At 35.6% G+C, this 22,087-nt stretch overlaps 2 protein-coding genes across 7 annotated transcripts in view; one reads left to right on the forward strand and one right to left on the reverse strand.

The window, feature by feature from the left end:
* The window catches only part of KLHL32 (kelch like family member 32), a 242,603-nt gene extending 224,543 nt beyond the window's left edge, over window positions 1–18,060 (forward strand). For 4 of the 5 annotated variants that reach the window (XM_008007533.3, XM_038001103.2, XM_008007534.3 and 1 more), the window contains 4 exons: window positions 2,315–2,373; window positions 5,671–5,863; window positions 7,545–7,639; window positions 14,027–18,060. In XM_008007533.3, coding sequence (XP_008005724.1) covers window positions 2,315–2,373; window positions 5,671–5,863; window positions 7,545–7,639; window positions 14,027–14,188 — 509 coding nt within the window. In that variant the 3' untranslated portion in view covers window positions 14,189–18,060. Of the gene's footprint in view, window positions 1–2,314; window positions 2,374–5,670; window positions 5,864–7,544; window positions 7,640–14,026 lie in introns of those variants that run through there. The other variant, XR_005241332.2, reaches the window with a different exon arrangement.
* Window positions 17,083–22,087, reverse strand: part of MMS22L (MMS22 like, DNA repair protein) — a 140,664-nt gene continuing 135,659 nt past the window's right edge. For both annotated transcript variants that reach the window (XM_008007528.3, XM_008007529.3), the window contains exon 25: window positions 17,083–21,538. In XM_008007528.3, the coding sequence (XP_008005719.3) occupies window positions 21,457–21,538 (82 nt within the window). In that variant the 3' untranslated portion in view covers window positions 17,083–21,456. The remainder of the gene's footprint in view (window positions 21,539–22,087) is intronic.

The following is a 22,087-nucleotide window of genomic DNA, read 5'->3' on the forward strand; positions in this document are numbered from 1 at the left end:
CTGCAGACAAAGCTTTCGTTGATCTTTAAAATCTTAAATCTTCAAGCTTCTGAGAGAATTTTAAAAATAGTCCTCTAGTTAAGAATAGCCAAAGCCAATTATATGAAAGATATAATCTCCTTCCTGGGGTTGAGTGAGAGAGTAATGATTGGCCTGGATAGGTTCCTTCCACTTTATGTATCCATTAGTTTTGATTGATTATTCCAGCTCAGTTAAGGATTAGACACTAATCCTCTGGATTCTCATTGACTTGACTCCTAGCCATGTAGTTGATGGTGGTTTCCTAGTCAAAGTATTTGAACTGTCAAAGCAAAAACTGCAACACATAAGGTTAAACAGACAAAGAAGACTTTATTCAAGACTATTGCAATAGAAGAGAGAGATCAGAATACAGTTTGAAATCAATTCTATTAAGCAAAGTTTTTAAGAGGAGGGTTTCTAAACACTGGGGTGGTTTAGTAGAAAAGTACTGAAGAACACTTTGGGGGAGCTTGATTAATGGATGTGTTGTACCCATGCAGTTATTTCTGAGTTGAAAATTTTGGTCTCTGTGATTAGGCCATCTGTGTTTGGTGCTAATAGGTGCCTATCAAAGTTAGGGTCCTTGGGAGACTGAGGTTGCAGTGAGCCAAGGTTGCGCCATTGCACTCCAGCCTGGGCAACAAGAGCCAGACTGTTTCAAAAAAAAAAAAAAAAAAAAAAAAAGTTACTGTCCTACTTTCCCATAGAGGCTGGGATATAGGGGACTATCTTCCTTGATGATTACATTTCAAAGGAATGGCTCTCTGGACCTTAAGGAAGATATTATTGGGTTGTAAAACTGGCAAGCAGCTTTTCAAATGATTTACATCTGAAAGAGGGAGAGAAAGAAATTATGATTACAAGTTTTCTAGAGTAAGTAATTTAAGAAAAGGGAGATCAAGGGGCCTAGAGTCAGGAAGCAGCCTTTTTAAGTTTAGTCAAGCTAGGGGAATGTTAAGGCCATCTTGGTCAGTATCTTAACAGTATATGTTTTTTAAATTCAAAAAATTCCAGTAAAAAACTTTTTTTAGTTTGGCTTAATTTTATATCTTTATTGAAAAATTAACTGCTTCTTTGTGATACTTATTAAAATAAGAGTTTTATTCATTTTACACCAGTGCCTAGAACTATGTGTAAGGCAATATTTCTAAAGATAGACTTCTTTGGTCCCATATCCTTGATATTTTATTATCTAACATTTAATGTCTACTGGTGATATTTTCTTACTATGCTGTTTTATGTATTTTTTTTAGATTTTTTTCCACTTAATGGTAAAACTTAAAGCAAAATGTATAACTTCTGGGTTTTACAGGGCTCAGTATACACTACAAGTATGAAAAGAAGTATGAGGACAAATAAGAGAAACTTAGCTGGAAGTGTGATTTTTTTTTAGTGGTTCTTGATTAGGTGGGTCTCAAGTCTCTTAGATCTTAGCAGTTGTCAAGATGGCTCCAAAAGGGTTGATGGCAATAGCAATTGCACTGAAGAGCCCTAGATTTGTGCTGCCCAATGTGGTAGCCATTAGCCACATGTGGCTTATTGAATCCTTGAAACATGGCTCATCTGTATTGAGATGCGTTGTGTCAAATATACACTGGCTTTTGAAGAGTTACTGTGAAAAAAAAGAATATGAGATATATAAAAAATCTTAAGTTTTTTGTCGATTTCATGTTGAAATGGTAATTGTGGCTATATTGGGGTATATAAAATTTATTAAATTTAATTTCACTGTTTCTTTTTACTTTTTATGTGGCTACTGGAAAATTTATCATTGCATATGCGACTTGCATATGTGGCTCTTATTCTATTGGACAGCACTGGCTTTACATCTTTTTTTGATAAGTAATATCAAGAGATATCAAGATATCACTGTGTTAGAGTACAGAGGTCCGAGCTTTAAAATTGACAATTTAGTGAAGGACAAGAATTTTCCGTTTAACTATGTCCCTGGCATAAATTGTGTAGAGATTTGTCTGTGTGTGCTATGTTCACTCTCACTCCCTAATACTTTGCCCCTCATTCTGGCCATGCAGAACAGCTTGTCAGAATTGGGGCCCTCTTGGTAATGTCAGCATACTTGTTGCTTGCTCTTAACTGGATTGCTTCTGAAATGTTTCTTGAAAATGAAACTGCTTCAACAATAAGCTTCTTAATTATGTCATGGGCTCACCATGAGGGTATACAAACAGATCCTCAGCAGTAGCTAATTTTCCTTTAATTGTATCTCATTCTTATGTTGGAATATCCTGTTTCTTATTCATGAAAAGCTCTAACACATGTTAATCCATTACAGGTGGAGTAACTAATACGGCACAATATCAGAACAGGCTAATGGTATATGAACCTAACCAGGTAAGAATCATATAAGAACACCTCATTATTTTAATTAAAATGAATTTAAAAGACTCTAGAGTAATTAGTAATTGGAATGCCAAATCTACACACACAGATATGCATCTTAAGCTTATATAGAGAAAAGGAAGCATCTGATTAAACTGCTTTTTGGTTCATTTTTTTGTTTTGTTACTCAAAAAATTTCAGCTCCTCTAGTTTTGTGCTATACGCAACACATCACCCTTTCAGAGTTTTGCATAATATAGAAATTATTTTAACTGTCCTATTGCAATGTCCTTCTGGAAGGGGCTGCCATTCTAGGAGGGAATCATGCTTATGGTTTATTCTAAAACACAAGTATTAACTTAATATAGCCCAAATGACCTAAAACAGTATCTAGGACAACTCTAAAGAAGTATATGAAGAGTTTGAGAGATGGGAAGTATCTGAAGAGTTTTCATCTAACAGCTGGGGGTTGAATATGCATTTGGATGGTGCCTGTACCTTCTTTTGTTTACTTTTCATGTACACCCAAATACTATTTTTCCCCCAAAGGAAATATTTTTGTTCTCTTTTCCATATACCAAAATATGTATGAACCTTGGCAATTGTGTGCTGAATTTTGCCATTTCTATGATTTTGGTAATGTAAATATTTTTGATTATGTCAGTATTCCGAAATGATTTGTAGGTTTAATATTCATCAGTTGAAGGTAATGGGATATGACACAACAGGTTGGCTTTGGCAGTCTGGGTTGGGACTGGTCACCAAATTTATGTCCATAGTGGACTCAGTGTATTTGGTATCTTTTTATTTTAGCAATTACTTGATTCTGTATTTAATGAAGGCATTTCTCTCTTTGCAAAGTGTGTTTCCTGATGTCATTAGAAGCTGTAGATTTCAGAGACCAAATGTCCGTGGGTCAGCTGTCTCAAGAGGGATCGTTAATTGCAGTTGCTTGAGTTTGGTGCACACGTGGTTAAAGAGGAAGAAGGTGTTAACATTTCTCAAATGAGTTCTGTTTCATGTTTGTACACACATGCTCTTTTAAAAAATTCTGCTGGCATATTGTTTACGGTGGGTACTGGCAAACATCACATCTGCTTGCATCTTGCTCAGAATCTCAATAACTCTATCATTCGGCCCTGGTGCTTATTTCTCTTCTAGGCCTTTGTGGAGAGTCGATAATGCCTGCCATCTGCCACAGAGCACATTGCTACCTGCCAACAGGCAGGCTGGGGTGACCTCTGCTTCCCCACCACTGATTAGTATTCACACGCTAGCTTATTAGGAATGACCCCACCAGGCCTCTTTGTTTCTTTGCCTTTGCAGTGGTTGGCGGCTCACCTGGCAGGCACTGCAGTGAAGGAAGCTGAAGATATAATCAGGGGATGCAGGCAGGCTTTGCAAACCAGATGGCATCCATAGTCTGGTGGCAGGGGACTGGACTGCTAATGCAAACATTGATTCCTAATACTGTAATGGATTGTATCATAGAAAACACCTAAGAAAAGCATCCTCAGAGTTTTGAGTTAAATATATTCATATGTAATGTATTATAGATATTAGCAAAATAGCTGAAAGGCAGGCTTGACTATTTTATTAAAGAAGACATTTGATTGGAAGGAAATTCTTACGATATGTTCGAATGGGGGAACAGATGAATGCAAGCTTTTCAAGCTGTACAAGTCACTTCTTTCCTTGAGTGTATCTTTAAAAGAGAAATTAGAAATGAGCTAGTCTATATGCCTATTAGAGTGGACCAATTTTTATACAAAATGTTTATTGTTGTTGTCTTTTGCTTCTTCCTTTACAGTTTTGTGAAATGGTGAAATTCTACGCATTCAAAACATCATATGACTTTTTTTTTTTTTTCTGGCCGAAATCCAAATTTTTCTTGGCAAAAAGGAATCTGGGTTATTCCTGTATGCTTAGTGTTTATGTAGAAAGAAAACTGATAGGTTTATTTACCTGTCCATTACTTTCTTTACTTACCTGTCCATTACTTAGTTGAGATTTAAAATTAAAGTCATATTTGGTCTTCATTTAATTTTACAATGAGAGCTTTATTTTAAGAAAGGTTGGGCATACTCTTCTCATTACTGAGGGTGAACCAGAACCAAATATTGGAGGTTTCACCATTCCCTAAAGTTATCATATAAAGCTTAGTCTTCCAGCGGGGCATGGTGGTTCACGCCTATAATCCCAGCACTTTGGGAGGCTCAGCCTGGTGGATCATGAGGTCAGGAGTTCATGACCAGCATGGCCAACATGGTGAAACCCCATCTCTACTAAAAATACAAAAATCAGCCAGGTATGGTGGCACACGCCTGTAATCCCAGCTACTTGGGAGGCTGAGGCAGGAGAATCGGCTTGAAGCTGGGAGGCGGAGGTTGCAGTGAGCCGAGATCATGTCACTGCACTCCAGCCTGGGCAACAGAGTGAGACTCTGTCTCAAAAACAAAACGAAACAAAACAAAACTTAGTCTTCCACCAAAACAAATAAATGTGTGCCTAGAAATAACCTTTCCCAATTTGGCAAAAGATGTGACTGTTAATATATTAAAGGAGGCTGATAAAAGGAAGTGTGGGTGGTTTGTTGCTGAACAAAATCTTAACTCTTCCACTGATCTCAGGAGGTTAATTTTGGAAAGAACAGCAAAGCCATTACCCTATCTTATCTAGGGGCCTAAGGTACCCAGTGATTATCATCACATCATTTTGAAAAAATGAATATGTATTGAACATTTTTCATGTGCATTTTTCTAAGTGTTTTATGTATATTAGCTCATTTAATCTTCACAATAGGCTTATCAGGTAGGCATTATTATCCCCATTTTACAGATGAGAAAACTGGCACAGAGATATTAAGTAAATTGCTTAAGATCACATACAAGTTATAAATCCAGGCAGTCTAGATCCAGAGACTGTTTTCTTAATCATTGCACCACTGTATACGGTATACCTAGCCATGTGCTTTCACGCTTAATGTATTTGCATGAATAAATTCTCTGAATTGGGTGAGATAAACATCATGAAAATTTCAATGTTCCCCTTATATAATTCAAAATGCACTATAAAATGCAATGCAAACTAGCAGAGATGCCATGTGTAAATCGCAAAAAACAATTGGAATATGTGACTCTTTTGTACTTGTTCTCATGTAAGAAGCACATACCTTTCAACATATATAAACAACATCCAAACAGAATGTTTGATAAACATTAAGGTTCCCACTACTTATGAGGCACTCATTACTGTTTTCTGACATGGAGGTCTCCTACTAACAGAATGCACTTAAATTTCTTTTTTCAGAATAAGTGGATAAGCCGTAGCCCCATGCTGCAGAGAAGGGTCTACCATTCCATGGCTGCTGTACAAAGGAAGCTTTATGTTCTTGGAGGCAATGACCTAGACTACAATAATGACCGGATCCTTGTGCGCCATATAGATTCTTACAACATAGACACTGACCAGTGGACACGTTGCAGTTTCAACCTGTTGACTGGCAAGTACCTTTGATTAAGTAAATCAGGAAAAGTAGATTCAAGAAGTCACCAAACATGTTTCATAGACATCTTTAGGGCATCACTAAATATTAAGTGCATAGTTGTAGAAGAACCTGCATTTATTAACCAGAAAGATGTGTATCATTTATGTTCTAACAGAACTGGACTCATTTAGGTAGCTGAGCATCTGGTTTCTCAGGGCCTATATTACCACCATTATGTACATCCTTATATGGCTGAGAGGCATGTCAAGTCCATTATCATCCATCAGTATTAACATGGAACTCTGATACAAATAGGAGGAACCAGACACTGAAAGATTTAATAACTCTTTACAGAAGGAATTTACTGTTACTTCTCACTGCTTTTAGTCTTATTTCTTGTGAGTTCAGGAGGAGCATGGTCTTCATTATTTGTCACTGTCAAATACTGTTTCTGGGAGTATTCTCCTAGAAATGAAACCCTTAAGTAGGCCTGTGCACAGGAGTTTAGCTGCATTTCTGGCCACAAATACCCATCCAAGCATTTACCACAGGGCAACATTAGGTATGGACCATTCTCATCCCAAAAAAGGATGAAGGTAACATGGTGAACAACTTACCCCTCATGTTTCTTTATGGAGTTAATAACTTTTCCCCCCTTGTCAGCTTGCGTTGTTAACATCTATAAGTGGTCAGATCCCTTCCAGGTCTGCTCAAATAATAGGAAAAATCATAAACCGAAAATGGTAGGTTGGGTTGAGACATTTTAGTATGCTGAGTGGGCACTCAATCCCTTGCAGCTGCTGCTGGGGGAGGCAACACTGGGAATCTAACCAGAGGTTTAGACGCTTGTATTGAGCTCCTGTTTTTGCAAAATGATTTTTGAGGCCCACTGAACAAGGACTTAGAAACTCGGGCCCTCGATTCTGGATCTGTGATTCTGCCTGCTGTAAGATCCAGCTTATTTATTACCCCAGTCAATCCTTTGTCAGCCCATCAATAAAAAGAGACTCTTTCACTCTCTGGTGGCCTCCAGGGAAGAATATGTGGTAGTGAGTTATTCTGTCTTCTTTTTGAAATGGGAGGGGAAACCTTTCATCATTTTGGCGTGTCAGTATCTGGGGATTATCCAGGCTGGTCCCAGTTCAGGAACTTTAATATAATCTTTAAAATGTTGGGTATGTAAAGAAAGGTAGGATAGCAAGTTGATCAATCTTTTCTGCCGTTTGTCTTCATTTGAGGCATGCTAGGGGCATGGCTCTGCTTTATTGGCTTCTTGGAGTTGCAGCTGTTACTTTACAAATATAAGCACTTGCCTAAAAAGCATTTGTGGGTACTAGAAGAGGTGTTTGCATTTCTATAATATACCTTATTTCCACCACTGTAAATTAATGGCATATGACATAGTATAGAATTCAGTTCTACATGGCTTACTATTGCTGTATTTAATGCTGTATTTACTAACTTGGCTGGCTAATAAGTGTTTTGGCCTGGTTCTGACCCGACACAGATTCATTCTCTGAGAAATAGTGCTTAATTTTTCTGAGTACTGGGAGGCAGTGATTAGTTGTTGCAAAAATCCCATGGAGTATACAAATGTGCCACAGGGGAAAACTGTATCCCTCAGTGGCAAAAGGGTTAATTAAAATATGTAAGAAATGGATTTTTTTTTCTTTTTATTCAATTCTCTTTACTTTAGGCCAAAATGAATCTGGAGTTGCTGTCCATAATGGGAGAATATATTTAGTTGGTGGATATTCAATTTGGACAAATGAGCCTCTGGCTTGTATCCAGGTGAGTGGTTGAAGTTCCTTTTGAAGTTTGTTCAGGTGGTTCAGTGAGGTTACATTTTGCAATGCTGCTACTGAAGAAAGAGAGATTTATGTTTAGAAAGAGGCTTAACGTCTCCTTTTTGTGTGCAACTAGTTCAGCCACTAAACTTCATCCTGTATCCTAAAAGTGATGCCTAAATAAATTATTGAGCCCTATTAAAAATAAAAATGGGGATGAGCTTTGAAAAATATATGTAATATATATTGGAAACTGGGAAACTGGGATAGCTTTCCCTTTCTCATAAACCAAACACTTCTAAAAATCTTTGGCAATAGTTCCTTCACATCCCCCAAGTTTTACAAATACTTCCTTTCCACACCATTGCCTTATTTTCTATATTACACTTCATTCATTCCCATACAGTTCATTCAAGTCCCTGATAGGGACAGCCTCTGTTCCAAAGAATAGCCCTGGTGCATCAGCGTATGAGCAGCCCAGGCTGGGCAAGTTGCCAGCTGGGCCTTTCAGAAGAGCAATAGCCCTTGTTGATAGACACATTCATAGTCTTATTCCTATTATTTTACAGTTATTACCATAGTTTTCTATTTTACATGTTCTCTGATAAAATATTGACATGTATTAGCCCTGACCTTTCTTCCTGACCTCCAGAAAAGTATATCCTTATAACTACTTTTATTATCTAATCTCATCTTTATGGGAAGATTTTTAACAACTGCATCAATAACTTTAATAGTTGCAGAACTGTTCAACTTTTTCTTTCTTTATCAGTCACATCTCATAAGGTACATATATTTTCAAGAAACTTCCATGTTGTCTAAGTTTTCAAAATTGCTAGCATATAGTTGTTGTGTTATCCTTAGTTATATCTCCCTTTACATTCATAATATTGTCTCTTCTTCTCTTGATTTATCTTGACAGAGGTTTGTCTGGGGAATTTAAAGTACTTCTATTATTCATATAGATGAAGTTAAAAAAAGTCGGCAAGGGTAAGGTAGATAAGGAAAATATAATTAACAAGCTTGTCTGAATGGATATGAGTTCTGATTGAGCAGTTGGAAAGAATATATTTTTCTTAGCATACATGGAACATTTACAAAAACCAGTCATGTACTAGGGTTAGGGTTAAGAAAACTTTAGTTAAAAAAATTAAGTATTGTATAGTATTATGTATCTCTAATACAATGTAATTAAGTTAGAACTTAACAACAACAACAACAACAACAAAAAAACCCTACATAACTGGAAATAATAAAACACATTGCTACATAACTTATGGGTTAAAGAAGAAATCATAATGGAACTCAAAAAATTTCCCAGAACTGTGATAATAAAAACAATACACAGCAAAGCTTGTGAGATATAGCTTCATAAGTTAGAAAATGAACCAAAAAGTAATCCCAAAGAAAGTAGAAGGGGAGAGATGATAAAGATGAGAGAAAGTTAATAAACTGGGAAACGATAATACAGGAGAAAATAATTATCAAAGCCACACACACACGAAGAACCACATAAGACTTTAAGGGAGTTCACTGAAGGCTGCCTTGTACTGGTTTTAGTTAGTTAATGGAAAGCTGCCTTAGACTAGAGCTTCGTCCTGTCTTTCGAATAACAACAAATGAGCAAACTTTTCTCCAAAGAGTGCTTCTAGTCTTCATCCAAGCATGTATTTGGTAGTCTTTCATAGTCTTTTTTTTTTTTTTTTTGAGACGGAGTCTCGCTCTGTCACCCAGGCTGGAGTGCAGTGGCCCGCTCTCTGCTCACTGCAAGCTCCGCCTCCCGGGTTCGCGCAATTCTCCTGCCTCAGCCTCCCGGTCTTTTAAGTTTCTTTTTAGTTTTTACTTTTCAGAATTGGTAGAACTTAGAACTGGGCAACAGTTCTCTATGGTGCTGGAACACTGTTTTTAAAGTGGCTTTGGGACCCTCATTTGATCACTTGCACAAAGTAAGTTTGGGTTTATCATGAAATAAAATTGTAAATTTTAAATACATTTATGAGCATTTGTCTACTAATTTTAGTATCAGATTAGCTCAAGGAATAGAAAATGAGTGGAAATCATAACATAATGAAGAAATAAAGAAAACGCTGTACATATCAAGTATAGGAGACTAGAGTGCTGCCATAGTGCACATTTTTTCCACATCTCATATTTTGTTAAGAGTCTTGAATGTTAGCTTGTAAGACATAGAAACTTAAACTTCGTAGTCACATCATTTGTTTTTTGTCACCAAAGAATTTTTCTGTAGAATGATCACTAATCATATACACTAATTAATTGCTAATGACATTTGACTGTTTTCAAACAAATCCATCCACAAGAAATGAAGAGTCATACAAGTGCATATTTTAAACCACTGAGGATGTTTGACAGTATCCTCATGATTATGGTGATTCTCAAAGGGGATTCAATTATTTTTTTAAATCAATACCTGTATTAGTGGAATAAGTTTCACCTCTGAGATTGTACAATAATATATTCTAATATATTTGCTTTTAAATAAAAGTCAGCATGATGGGTATTTCTGTGTTCCAGTAGCCATTTTGATGAACAGAATCAATCCTTTGGCAAATGCTGTTTATTCCTTTGGCTGGCACACTGGTCCGACAAAGCACAGACAAATTTGTTAATTTTTTTTTTTTTTTCCTGACAGTGTGTTGCTCTGTCGCCCAGGTTGGAGTGCAGTGGCGCGATCTTGGCTCACTGCAACTTCTGCCTCCTGGGTTCAAGTCATTCTCCTGCTTCAGCCTCCTAAATAACTGGGATTTCAGGCGTGTGCCACCATGCCCAGCTAATTTTTTAGTAGAGACAGGGTTTCACCATGCTGGCCAGGCTGGTCTCAAACTCCTGACCTCATGATCCACTCACCTCGGCCTCCCAAAGTGCTGGGATTACAGGCGTGAGCCACTGCACCTGGCCCATTTGTTATTTTTAGGAGCCTTTACTATTAATAGGTAACAAGTATCCCTATAAGCATATGGATTATCACTTAAAGAGATATTTGAAATAGAGGTATTCAAGGATAGTCACATGTATCTTTCATTTTAGTTAAATGACAGCTGGTTACAGGCTATATTATCATTCATTCTGAACTAAAGCTCAATTTTTTTTTTTAATGTTATGGATGACTACAGAACAGTTTGTTTCAATACATTCACAGTAATAAATTGATGGTTGGAGAGAATAGCTACATGTTCAAAAGTAGGTCACTTCTTTACTACTTAAAGAACATCCAACAGAGGCAAGATGATGGGAGACTGGAATAGTATTTATGAGAAAATGCTTAACAGTGGAAATTCCTAAGTATGTCAGTGGGTTGAGAAGTACGGAAGCATGGTGGGGAAAATCATATGCATACTAAAAATATAAAGGTTTAAATTTTTTGTGTCATCAATCACAAATCTATATAATGTTTGATCTAAGATTAATCCACAAATCATTAATCCAAGAGCATGGCTGATTAATGGAAGTCATACTTAAATAGTTCTGAGATTGTTCTATTAACATTTGGAAGTACTAATTGTTTTTGCCCTCAAAAGTACCAGCTGATAATTTCTCATTGAACTGTCCCTTCTGGACCCTAATCCAAGCTCATTTAACTGTGATTTGTAGGATTCAACCACAGTGGGATGAAGCATGTCCAATGTTGAAAAAGCATACTTTATTTCCTGCTACTACTCTGATTTAGCACAGACTATTTATCCATCAGAAGGACAACCCAAACAAGAGAAAAGCAGAGATACTCTTAGATTGAGATTTGGACTTGTTATTAATAAACACTCATGGAAAATACTGGAAATAGATTACTGGCGAAAGTGAAGGTGTTCTTGTTTATTTAGTGGGTGTATAAACTAATGTCTGTCACAGAGGTTTGACTCTAATCTTGCGTGCCATGGATGACAAGTGGCACATAAAGGAGCAGCTGCGTAAGTGTGCAAGTGATTAGTCTGTTTCTAGATCACCTCTACTGTTCTCTTCATTTACTATTATTTCTTTTTGGCTGGAGGATACAGTGCCAGCTTGGCACCACATTCTCTCAAACGCCTTCTTTCAGCCAGTTTACAGGGGAGTGTTTTGGAGAAAAACTGCCAATGCTTCCTTTTCCCTTCTCAGATTAAATACATTACATCTGCTTAACATATGCAGTCTCTGTTGGCCCAGGAAACCAGACAAAAGCTCTCTGGATGATTATCTCATTAGTATTTTGCCTTCTAAAAATGTTTTCAGTCAGAAGGGAGAGCACACAATCCTTGCTCTTTCTGGGTTGCATCTTGAGCTCAAATACTGGCTCCACCCCTTGCCGTGTGACCCTGAGAAAGTCATTTAATTTTTTCTGGTATCAATTTTCTTCTCTGTAAATTGAAGACAATACTTATCCTTATAGAGTTGTGGTAAATACTAAATGACCTCTGATTTACTTTCTGTATCTAATGAAATACTAGCCAAAACCCCACCGGGGTTTTCCCTTTTCTCATGGGACGAAGTAGTCAAACTGATCTTGAAAGTTTCTCTAGGAAAGTAAATGTGTAAGAATAATCAAGAAAATTTTGAAAATAAATGGAGTCTTGCCTTACCTAGTCAAAACAACTGTAAATGTGACACTGAAAGAAAACACGTCAATTAACAAGAGAACAGAGAAAATGTTTGTATTTAGTATATGAGTTATTTTAAATTAGTAGTGACGGGGTACATTGTTCAATAAAGAGATTGGGACATCTAATTTCCATTTAAGTTTGTTCTTTCTTTTATTCTAGGACTTAGTAATTTCCTCCTTTGTGAACATGGATTCCCAAATTTCAAGGGCCCATTTCCTGTAAAATAATGCGTTATTGCAGTTAAAGTCTTTTTTTTTTTTTCTTTTTGAGACGGAGTCTCGCTCTGTCGCCCAGGCTGGAGTGCAGTGGCGCGATCTCGGCTCACTGCAAGCTCTGCCTCCCGGGTTCAAGCCATTCTCCTGCCTCAGCCTCCAGGGTAGCTGGGACTGCAGGTGCCTGCCACCACGCCTGGCTAATTTTTTTTATTTTTAGTAGAGACGGGGTTTCACCGTGTTAGCTAGGATGGTCTTGATCTCCTGGGCTCGTGATCCACCCGCCTCGGCCTCCCAAAGTGCTGGGATTACAGATGTGAGCTACCGCGCCCAGTCTATTGCAGTTAAAGTCTTAAGATTTATCCACACAGGTGATAGATGAAGGCATGCGAGTGGACTAGATCATTAAAGAAGGATACTAAGAGGTCTGTGATTGAAATATTGGGAAACACCTACATCCAGGATGCAGATGAAGGAAAGGGGACCCAAGGTGGATTGCGATATGACAATGTCAATGACAAACTTTCATTTTTTTAAAACACTAAATCCAAGGGAGGCAAATGTTTAGAGAAAAGTCAAATGAAGAGGGATTAAGATAACTGCAGACTTGAAAGAGCTGAATAGGTTTGACAAATCGGGTGAGAGCAGCTTTCCTGAAGAAAGAATTTTCCTACTTCGAAGATTCAGCCAGGTTCAGTTAGGAGACAGCAGGCACTGACTAACAAAGAAGCTGTGCTATATAAGAAGAGAGAGGCCAGGCGCAGTGGCTTACACTTATAATCCCAGCACTTTGGGAGGTTGAGGTAGAAGGATTGCTTGAGCCCAGGAGTTTGAGACCAGCCTGCACAACATGGTGAGAAACCATCACTGCAGAAAATTTACAAATTAGCTAGGCGTGGTGGTGTGCACCTTTGGTCCTGGCTACTCAGGAGGGTGAGGCAGGAGGACTGTTTGAGCCCAAGAGATCAAGGCTACGGTGAGCACCACTGCACTCCAGCCTAGGTGACAGAGCAAGACCCTGTCTCAAAACAAAACAAAACAAAACAAAACAAAAAAAGAACTCCAGCATGAACAGGAAAAAACTGGGGAAAAACTTCCAGAATCAACTGAACTAATTTTGAACTTGCTACTGAGCTGTGTTATATTCCACTACCTGCCAGACACTGAGCAAGATGTCATCAGTTTTCACAACAAAGGTACAAGGTCTTGTTTTCTTCATTTCACAGATGAGGATGTTTAAGCCAACATGATGACAGACCATCTACTAACTAGTTTGGGCAAGTTATTTAACTTGTCTAAGGCAGTTTTCTTACATGAAGATAATGCTACCTACCTCTAATTGTTCTGAAGATTAAATGCTTATAAATATACATGTATGTATATATGTACATCCAGAAACATACTAACAGTGTAGCATTTAGTAGGAGCTTAATAAATATCTCTGGTACCATCCAAGCAAGAAAAAGAATTCCTAAGATATGGTGATGGTAGTATAACTAAGTTCAGAATTTCTTTTATGTATACATAGCTTTATTTTGAGCAGTCATCTTTGATGTACAGGTTTCTTCTCTTCCTCTTTTGAAGGTACTGGATGTAAGCAGAGAAGGCAAAGAAGAAGTATTCTATGGACCTACACTCCCTTTTGCTTCCAATGGAATAGCAGCATGCTTCCTTCCAGCTCCATATTTCACATGCCCTAACCTTCAAACTCTTCAAGTGCCTCATCACAGGATTGGCACCATCTGAAAAGCCAATGCCATCATGAACAGGAGGAAAACATAGCCCTGACTGTTGGATTCTGGGCATGAAAACACTCAGTGCTCAATGCTTCCTTGTCTTGCTTTATAGGTCTTGTATTCTGATAAATTTAAGCAAAAAATGAACAGTTTTCTAAAATACATTATTAAAAACTCTTGTCACCCTTCTCAGTGTATGTCAACATGCAATATGTATGACTTTTATTGTGATATAGCTTAGTGCCAACTTAAGGTACATTGTGTCCAAAGGGTCTTTAGAGCATTCTTTGTACACTTTTTCTAATCAGCACTGTCTTAAGACAACATAACACTGTTAGTAAGGCAATTTATTGGACAAAATGGCATTGATGATCTTAAAAAATATATATTCTGTACTTAATCCCTTTATTATTTAAAGCTGGGCTTGTAATTTTTCTTTTTAAAATTTAACATTAAGCAGCCCTGCTCACTAGAGACTCAGCATTATGACATCATAAATTTTTAAATACCATATTTTATTCAAGGTGATACGAATAATAGACATACACTGGAACAGCAGTTGAAACACCCAGATTTTTCACCTTGGTTACTCTGACCTTGGGTCAGAACCTAACTTTACAATGCTTCAGTTTTCCCACCTTTTAAGGAGGATAATTACTGATTTCCATGTTAATTTAAAAGAACATTATGAGGATTAGGCAAACATTTTGAAACACTTTGCCCAAGAAAAAGAAAAATGTTACTGAAATTACAAGGTATTTTACTGTCTTTAGAACCTTGTAAATGAACAGGGAGATTTTTGAAATTTAAAAATTACTAGATAGAATTTGGAAACATGTTATGGAATAAATGATTCTAAAAAGCATGTGAAAGAGACACACAATTAGGAAATAGGGAGTTTATTAAAATCAAAGATATCTAAACTTGTACAGATACCTAAACTTGCCTCAAGTAACTCTCAGATGTCTCATTTAAAATCATTTAGTGAAAAATGACATTTAAAGCTAAAAAATAATTTAGTTGTACTAATTATGGTACCATAAAGTGCTTTGACATAAATTTGAACCTAGAATTGGCAGTTCTAATAAAAGTTTTTCCACTTTGTTAAAGGTTATGTCAATCTTGAGTGCTTGTGGGATTCTTCTCCACCACCAATACATATTTTATTACTATCACTTTTAATAATGCATAGGAATTCTTTTTTAGGCTAGTTTTTGAGTTTGCTTTGTCTATAACAAAAAATAAATACAACAACTTAATAATCACATTTGAAAATAAATTTAACAAGTATAATGTGAGTTTTTCTTTTTTCCTAACTTCCTCAGAACCTAGGTCACCTTTATTAAAAGGAAGAATTCACTCTTTTTTCCTTGACAGTTTAATCATTCAGCAATCCCTCTCTTAAAGGAAATTGTTATTTTATTCATGTAACCATTTTTTGTAATCAAAAGTGAATAAAAACGATCTTTTTGTCTCACATACAGAATTCACTAACTTCATATATCATTATACATAAAACATAGAAATAAATATATGGTTTCTGGTTATTCAGATTTAAAGGGCAGGAAGGAGACTAGGGAGAAGGAAAACAGGTAAATTTTTAAAAGAATAGGAATTTAGTATAGACTAAATTCCTTAGTATACTTAGTATATTTCCTTTAGTATAGACAAACCACTGTTGAGGACAGTTCTCAACAGTGAAAACTGATATTGACGATTGATATTTAGAATGAAGACAGCTTCTTTAAATGGTTTAAGCCATCTAAACTAAATTTTTAAAATGCCTTACCAAGGCAGGAAAATGAACTCCAGTATTTCAGAAATCTTTTCAACAGGGACTTAAGTATTCAGCTATATTAATTTTTCTACTTGGGACATGAATTTTCTCTCTAGCAGTTTTACCTAGTAAAACTATTAAAATCTATTTGTATTCCCAGGCCCTACATCCAATCAATGAAAGGGAAAGCTCTAAAAACAAGCTTACCTAACTAATGGAAAGGTAGCCTGAGACTACCCTCATTTCTGTATATATTTTTAACAATTCATATAAAACAAAGCAGCATATATTATCAAACCTCTCCTAAGTGATCTTTATAATGTAATATTCACTAATATTACAGAACTGAACTCAGAATTTTAAAGTTTTACCAGGTTCGGACACATCCTTTATAGCTATAGCCAAGAGTAGTACAAAAACATAACATCTCTTCCCTAAAAGGGAAAAAACCTAGATAAGTTATAATTAGATCCTTTTATTCAAGGTTATCAATAATAGAATTCTATTAAACTATGTCTGGTCATATGAGCCAAATTTCACTGAAACTATTCAAATATACATTTTCGATTTAAGTGAACTACCCTATAGTAATTCATCTTCCATTTCCATTTTTATTCTTCAAAATTAAAGGTTATATTGTATTTGTAATGTAAATTATTATACTAATGTGAATTTCTATAGGAAGGTCATGAGACTTGCAAACATTTAAATATCACTTCAGGATTTTACTTTAAAAGAGAAAACAAAATACAGTACCACACAGATGATAACAGATATTCTTGGTGTTAAAGGAAAAGCCAGCAAAGATGGGAATTTCTAAAATCATCTGTACAATGCAATAACACTTCTTAGATCCTTAATAACAAAATAGCAATTAGGTAATGATTAGGGTATTTTTCATACTTTTTCCTTCATATTTTCTTCACACTTTAACCACATGTACATCAAACTCTTTCAGCTACCACGACATCTGAAAACCTAACTTTCTATAGTTTTACCACAAATATAAAAACATCAGTAATAAGATAGAAATTATTCCTTCTGGTAACATGGCTCATTTTTACTTTAGCTTCCAAATAATAAATCTGTTATAAAAAGGAAGTTTTCAATAATCAAGGGCACAATGTAAGTTAAATATATACTTTTATTACTATATATAAATTTTTATCATATGCACAAATAACTCATAAATATATATATAAAATTAAAATGTCCACAATTTTTCTAGAAGCACAATTCACAAATGCAATGAATTGGACGCCATCGGCACAACAAAAATTTTAATAAGTATAAACTGGTCAATTCCAACCATTTGATAATTTACAATGCAGGTTATCACACTATCAAAATACACATATCTTATTAAATTTGTGAAGAATATGCTACATTGCTAGCTTCCCAAACCAACTGTTTCTAACCAAATAAAGCATATTATTTATATTGGCATACTATACTCTTGCCTGACAAGGCAATATTTTTAACTCTAAGAGGGGTAGGCAAAAGATCAGTTTTTTGGAAAATATAAGATTTATATAAAAAGTCTGGATAAAAAAGCAGTGGTTTAGTACAGATGATTCAACTTTTGGTGAGGTTTCTGTATCTATTTACCTTTCAGACATGGGGAGACATGAGTGGTATGATAACATGTACGGTTTGGGGAAGGCAGATTTCTAAAGGCTTTTCCCGACTGTAGAAGCTTGTCAAATTTTTATATAACACATAATTTTAGCTGTCAAAGATTCTGTGAAAGTACATGGAAACAAGTCCATGTAATTATTTAAGAACAAGGTAGTTTAAAAATTTGTTGTAAAGCATGGAAGAAAATAATAATAGGTAATGAAAACCCACAAACATCTGACTCACAAATATTATATAGATGCTGAGGTAGAAAAAGGCGAATATGCTTAAGAAGAAAACGTACGAAGGACAGGTATAGATATACAAGTTTTAAACTATGAAATTCTTCTAATGCAAATGAACTCAATACTGAATGACTTTTCCACAATCCTCCGTGCTTCCTTCCTCGCCATGGAAACGTTCTAATTAAATTGAAATTTAAATCATAACCAAATCCAAATGCCTAATAAAGTCCTTTCATCACTGTTGTCCTTCAGTCGTCTTTTATACTCTATCTGGTATTGTATAGATATTATTTGACTGGAATACTCATGTCTCCAAATGTGTATTTTAATTTTCTTCCTATTTAAGTGTCTTCAATTTCTATAGGAAACAGGTCCTATACAGTTTCCACACTGTAAACTGAATGAGGCTGAGTGTAGGATGAACATGGCAATCAGAGAAAACTACTAAACGAGCCTCTTGTTTGGAAAGAGATAAGCTTGAAGATAAAAGGTACAATCAGATAGGTAGCAGAAAGTCTCCAGACTGAAGGGTTTGAACATCACCTTATAAACAATGGGCAGTTATTGGAAGTCCTTGAGCAGAAAAGTAACAAGAGGAAAACAGTATTTTAGGAATACACATTTCAGAACATAAGGTGTAGGAGAGGAAACCAGAGGTAAGGAAATAAGTAGTGCCCAACAGAAAAAACAAACATCAAACCAGTGGATGCAAGGCATTGCAAAAAGAAAAAAAGAAGTCTAAGAGCCCGTAACAGTTATCAACTGAAAGTGGGAGAAAAACGAAGAACCTAAAATGCCTCTGACATTTCAAGGCTAAATAACTTGGGACAACAGTGTATTCCCTGGGTAGAAAATCAAAGCAGGAGGTAGTCTGAAATAGAAAGTGACATGGGTAGCTTGACATGTTGCCTTGAGATTTCAGGAGACTCCAACTACAGAGGTTTAGAGATAAATTAGCACTAGAAAGAGATTTAAGAGATAAAAGGTGGAGCTATCAGTTCACCACTAACAGAATGTTGAGACAAAGCAGATGAAGGGTCATATCTTACAACTGGGGACAGGGAAGAAGACCATGAAGGTGCTCTCAAGATACAGTGGTCATTTCTTGATATGTCTGGGGATTGGTTCCAGGATCCCCTGTGCATACCAAAATCTGCACATACTCAAGTCCCGCAATTGGCCCTGAGGAACCTGCCTATACCAAAAGTTAGTCCTCCATATACTCAGATTTTGCATCCCACAAATACTGTATTTTAGATCCACATATAAGTGGACCCGCACAGTTCGAACTTGTGTCGTTCAAGGGTCAACTGTATATGTAGGAGGGAGCAACATCATTGTGGAACTGATGGGAAGATAAAAGACAATTGTCACAGAAAGAACAAAGAACATGAGAAAGGAGAACAAATTCAGATTTGACCAAAAAAGAATGGCTTATATTACACTGGTAGAAGAAGTAGCCTCCGAAATTACAGGGTATTTAGGGAAAAGTGGCTATTAAAGAAGCAGGTATAAGGGACTCCAAGTCTGGGAATGGAAGAAGGCAAGATTGTAGTAGTAAGTGAAAGATCAGTGAAGATTTTTTAAAAAAGGAAATGAGCCATAAATTTTCTTCTTTCGTCAATTAAAAAAAAAAGCTTTAAAAAAATTTTACTTATACATAAATACAAAACATATAATACACATACATATTGTTACAGACTTTGTTGTTACCATTTTTAAGTACAAATTTTAGTTATTCTTAGTATCTACAGATATATGTCCTAAAGCATGATTCAGTAGCAGATTTTCCTATCCTTTAAATGTTTCATACTCTAAGGAGCAAGATTCTCAAATATATCTTTAATCAATCTCCTTTTGAAAAAAAAAAAACACATATACACACACACACACATATACACATAAATAACCTCTTTAAAGGCATCACCTTAAATAGATAAAACTCCTCAGTAACTGCTGGAACTTGCCAAGCCATACATTATTTGTTTAGTAAGTCACTATCATGATGAAAAGAAATTCAGTGTTATGAAGTCTATTAAGCAGCCTTAAGCTTTCGTTTATTCCATTTGATGAAGTTGAGTTGAGAGAAAGACCATTTATATGTTATGAAAATAACAGACACTCCTTTGGATTTCACAGATTACAATTAAGAGAGAGCTATTAACTATAGAATGCTGATTGCAAAGTATTTCTTTTTTAAAGATACTCTTTGAGCCACAGAAGGGTTGAAATGTTTTCTTGAAGGAAGAGTAGAACCACGATAAAGACTATAATCCCAAGAAGGAAACAAATTACTTCAAAGTTAGAAAATATGATGTAAGAAAACATTGGAAAGTGGGATCATTCATCTGGGACATATCATTAGAGAAAGATAAAATTGAGAGGTGTTCTTTGCCTTAATTATGCATGAGTAATAAACTAATCATGTCTGTACATTTCCTAACAGAATATGGGCCACCAAATGTTTTCACATTTATCCCATTGATTCTCACAATAACACTGTCAAATAGTAAAGGGATTCTTCTTTTCTTCTCCATGAAGAAACTAGACTGAGAAAGGTTATGTAACTAGCTCAAGATCATAAAGCAAAGCTGAGTTTGAGACCCAGGTGGGTTCCCAAAACTAGGACTGGAGTTCTTTCAACCAAATAATGATCGCTATGAAAAGGAGTCAAGGACAAGAGCCAACTGGTAAAACAATCTGGATGAGGTAAGAGTTCAAAAGTTGAGAAACAATGTTGTTAAAGGAAACTAAACAGGTTTCTTGGATAAAATGCTGTTATAAGAAGCTCTGGCTAAAGAGCAAGAAGATAGATCAGCTGACTTCTCAGACCACTACTATTACTACTTTTCTAGAATATTTTTATTTTTCTCCTCTTAAAGTCTCCTTTATTTCCTCCTCCTGATATGATTTTTTAAAATGACAACTTCAAAAGAAATCATGAATAAAGAAAAAATTTGGCAACTCTTGGAACCTAAATATAAACCCTGTTGGCATGTTTACACTCTTTTTGGATATCAGCTGTATAATCCTTTAGCCAGATTCAGTCTCATTCCTAACACAGTTAAGTGTGCTTTGTAAGGGTTTTATTTATTAACTTGCCTCACACATATAAAAAAGAAAAACAAATACACAGTCATATTTCCTAACACCTTTCCCCCACCAAAAAAACAGTATAGGGTAGCCAGTATAATGTATTATTGAAAAAGTATCATTTTAAAACATAACTATTATTGTAAAAATAAAAAATAAACATGACAAATCAGTCACAAGGCAGAGAGGTAGGAAGTCATACTACAACAAAAGTCCATGGATGAAGTATCTGCTTAAGTATCTGCTTAATACTCATACACAGAAAACACTCCCAGTTAGAAAAAGTTTCTTTAATTTAGTTTAAAATTTCATCAAGGTAGAATGCAGTTTTGCAAAGTTCCAAGGATTCTATTACATAGTTGCTAATTAACCTTTAGTTCCTTATTTATACATTTTTTTTTTTTTTACTTACAGATATAAAAGGGAAAAAATCCTAGAAATTATTTTAAACAGAACATTATACAATTAATTAAAAGTAGGAATTGGAGTGGAACAATGTGGCTTTAGATACTGATAATCAATAGACAGGATGAATCACAAAATATATTAAGTATTATCATTTTCCAGTCTCTGCATCTCATCTTGTCCCACCTGTCCAAGGTGAGACAAAAGTTTGCTATATGCTTCCCTGTTTAAAAAAAAGAAAAGAAAGCAAATATATTTATTACCATTTTCATTCTTTTTCATTTAAGTATTTACAAATTAAGTCTGGCTGTCCATCATCCATCCATCTATCCAGCCATCTGTCCAGCAGGCTTAGCACAACACTTCTTAAAAAGTAATGTTTTATATCTATTGTGAGTAAACCTAGAGGTTAAGATGTATTGAGTTTAAGCGTGATTTTTATATATAAAATGTGTGCTAAAAAAACATGTAAAAGTTCACTAACCTTCTGAAATATTATAATGCTCACAGGTAATAAAATACGTTCATGGAATATTATTTAAGGACAGTGATGGTATGATTACAATGGGAAGACTTGTATCACAAACCTAAGTATTAAAACAAAAATTCTGTAACCATAAAATCGACCTGTGTAGCAATTTCAGTATGTATCCCATTTTTTTCTTTTAACCTCTTATAGGTAACGACGTTTGAAAATAAAATACTGTCTCTCCTCCTACATTCTCTAGTATGTAGAGAATGTAACTGGGAGGTGTTTTAGATGATTTACTGT

Source organism: Chlorocebus sabaeus, chromosome 13, assembly GCF_047675955.1.
Source record: "Chlorocebus sabaeus isolate Y175 chromosome 13, mChlSab1.0.hap1, whole genome shotgun sequence".
NCBI lineage: Eukaryota > Metazoa > Chordata > Mammalia > Primates > Cercopithecidae > Chlorocebus > Chlorocebus sabaeus.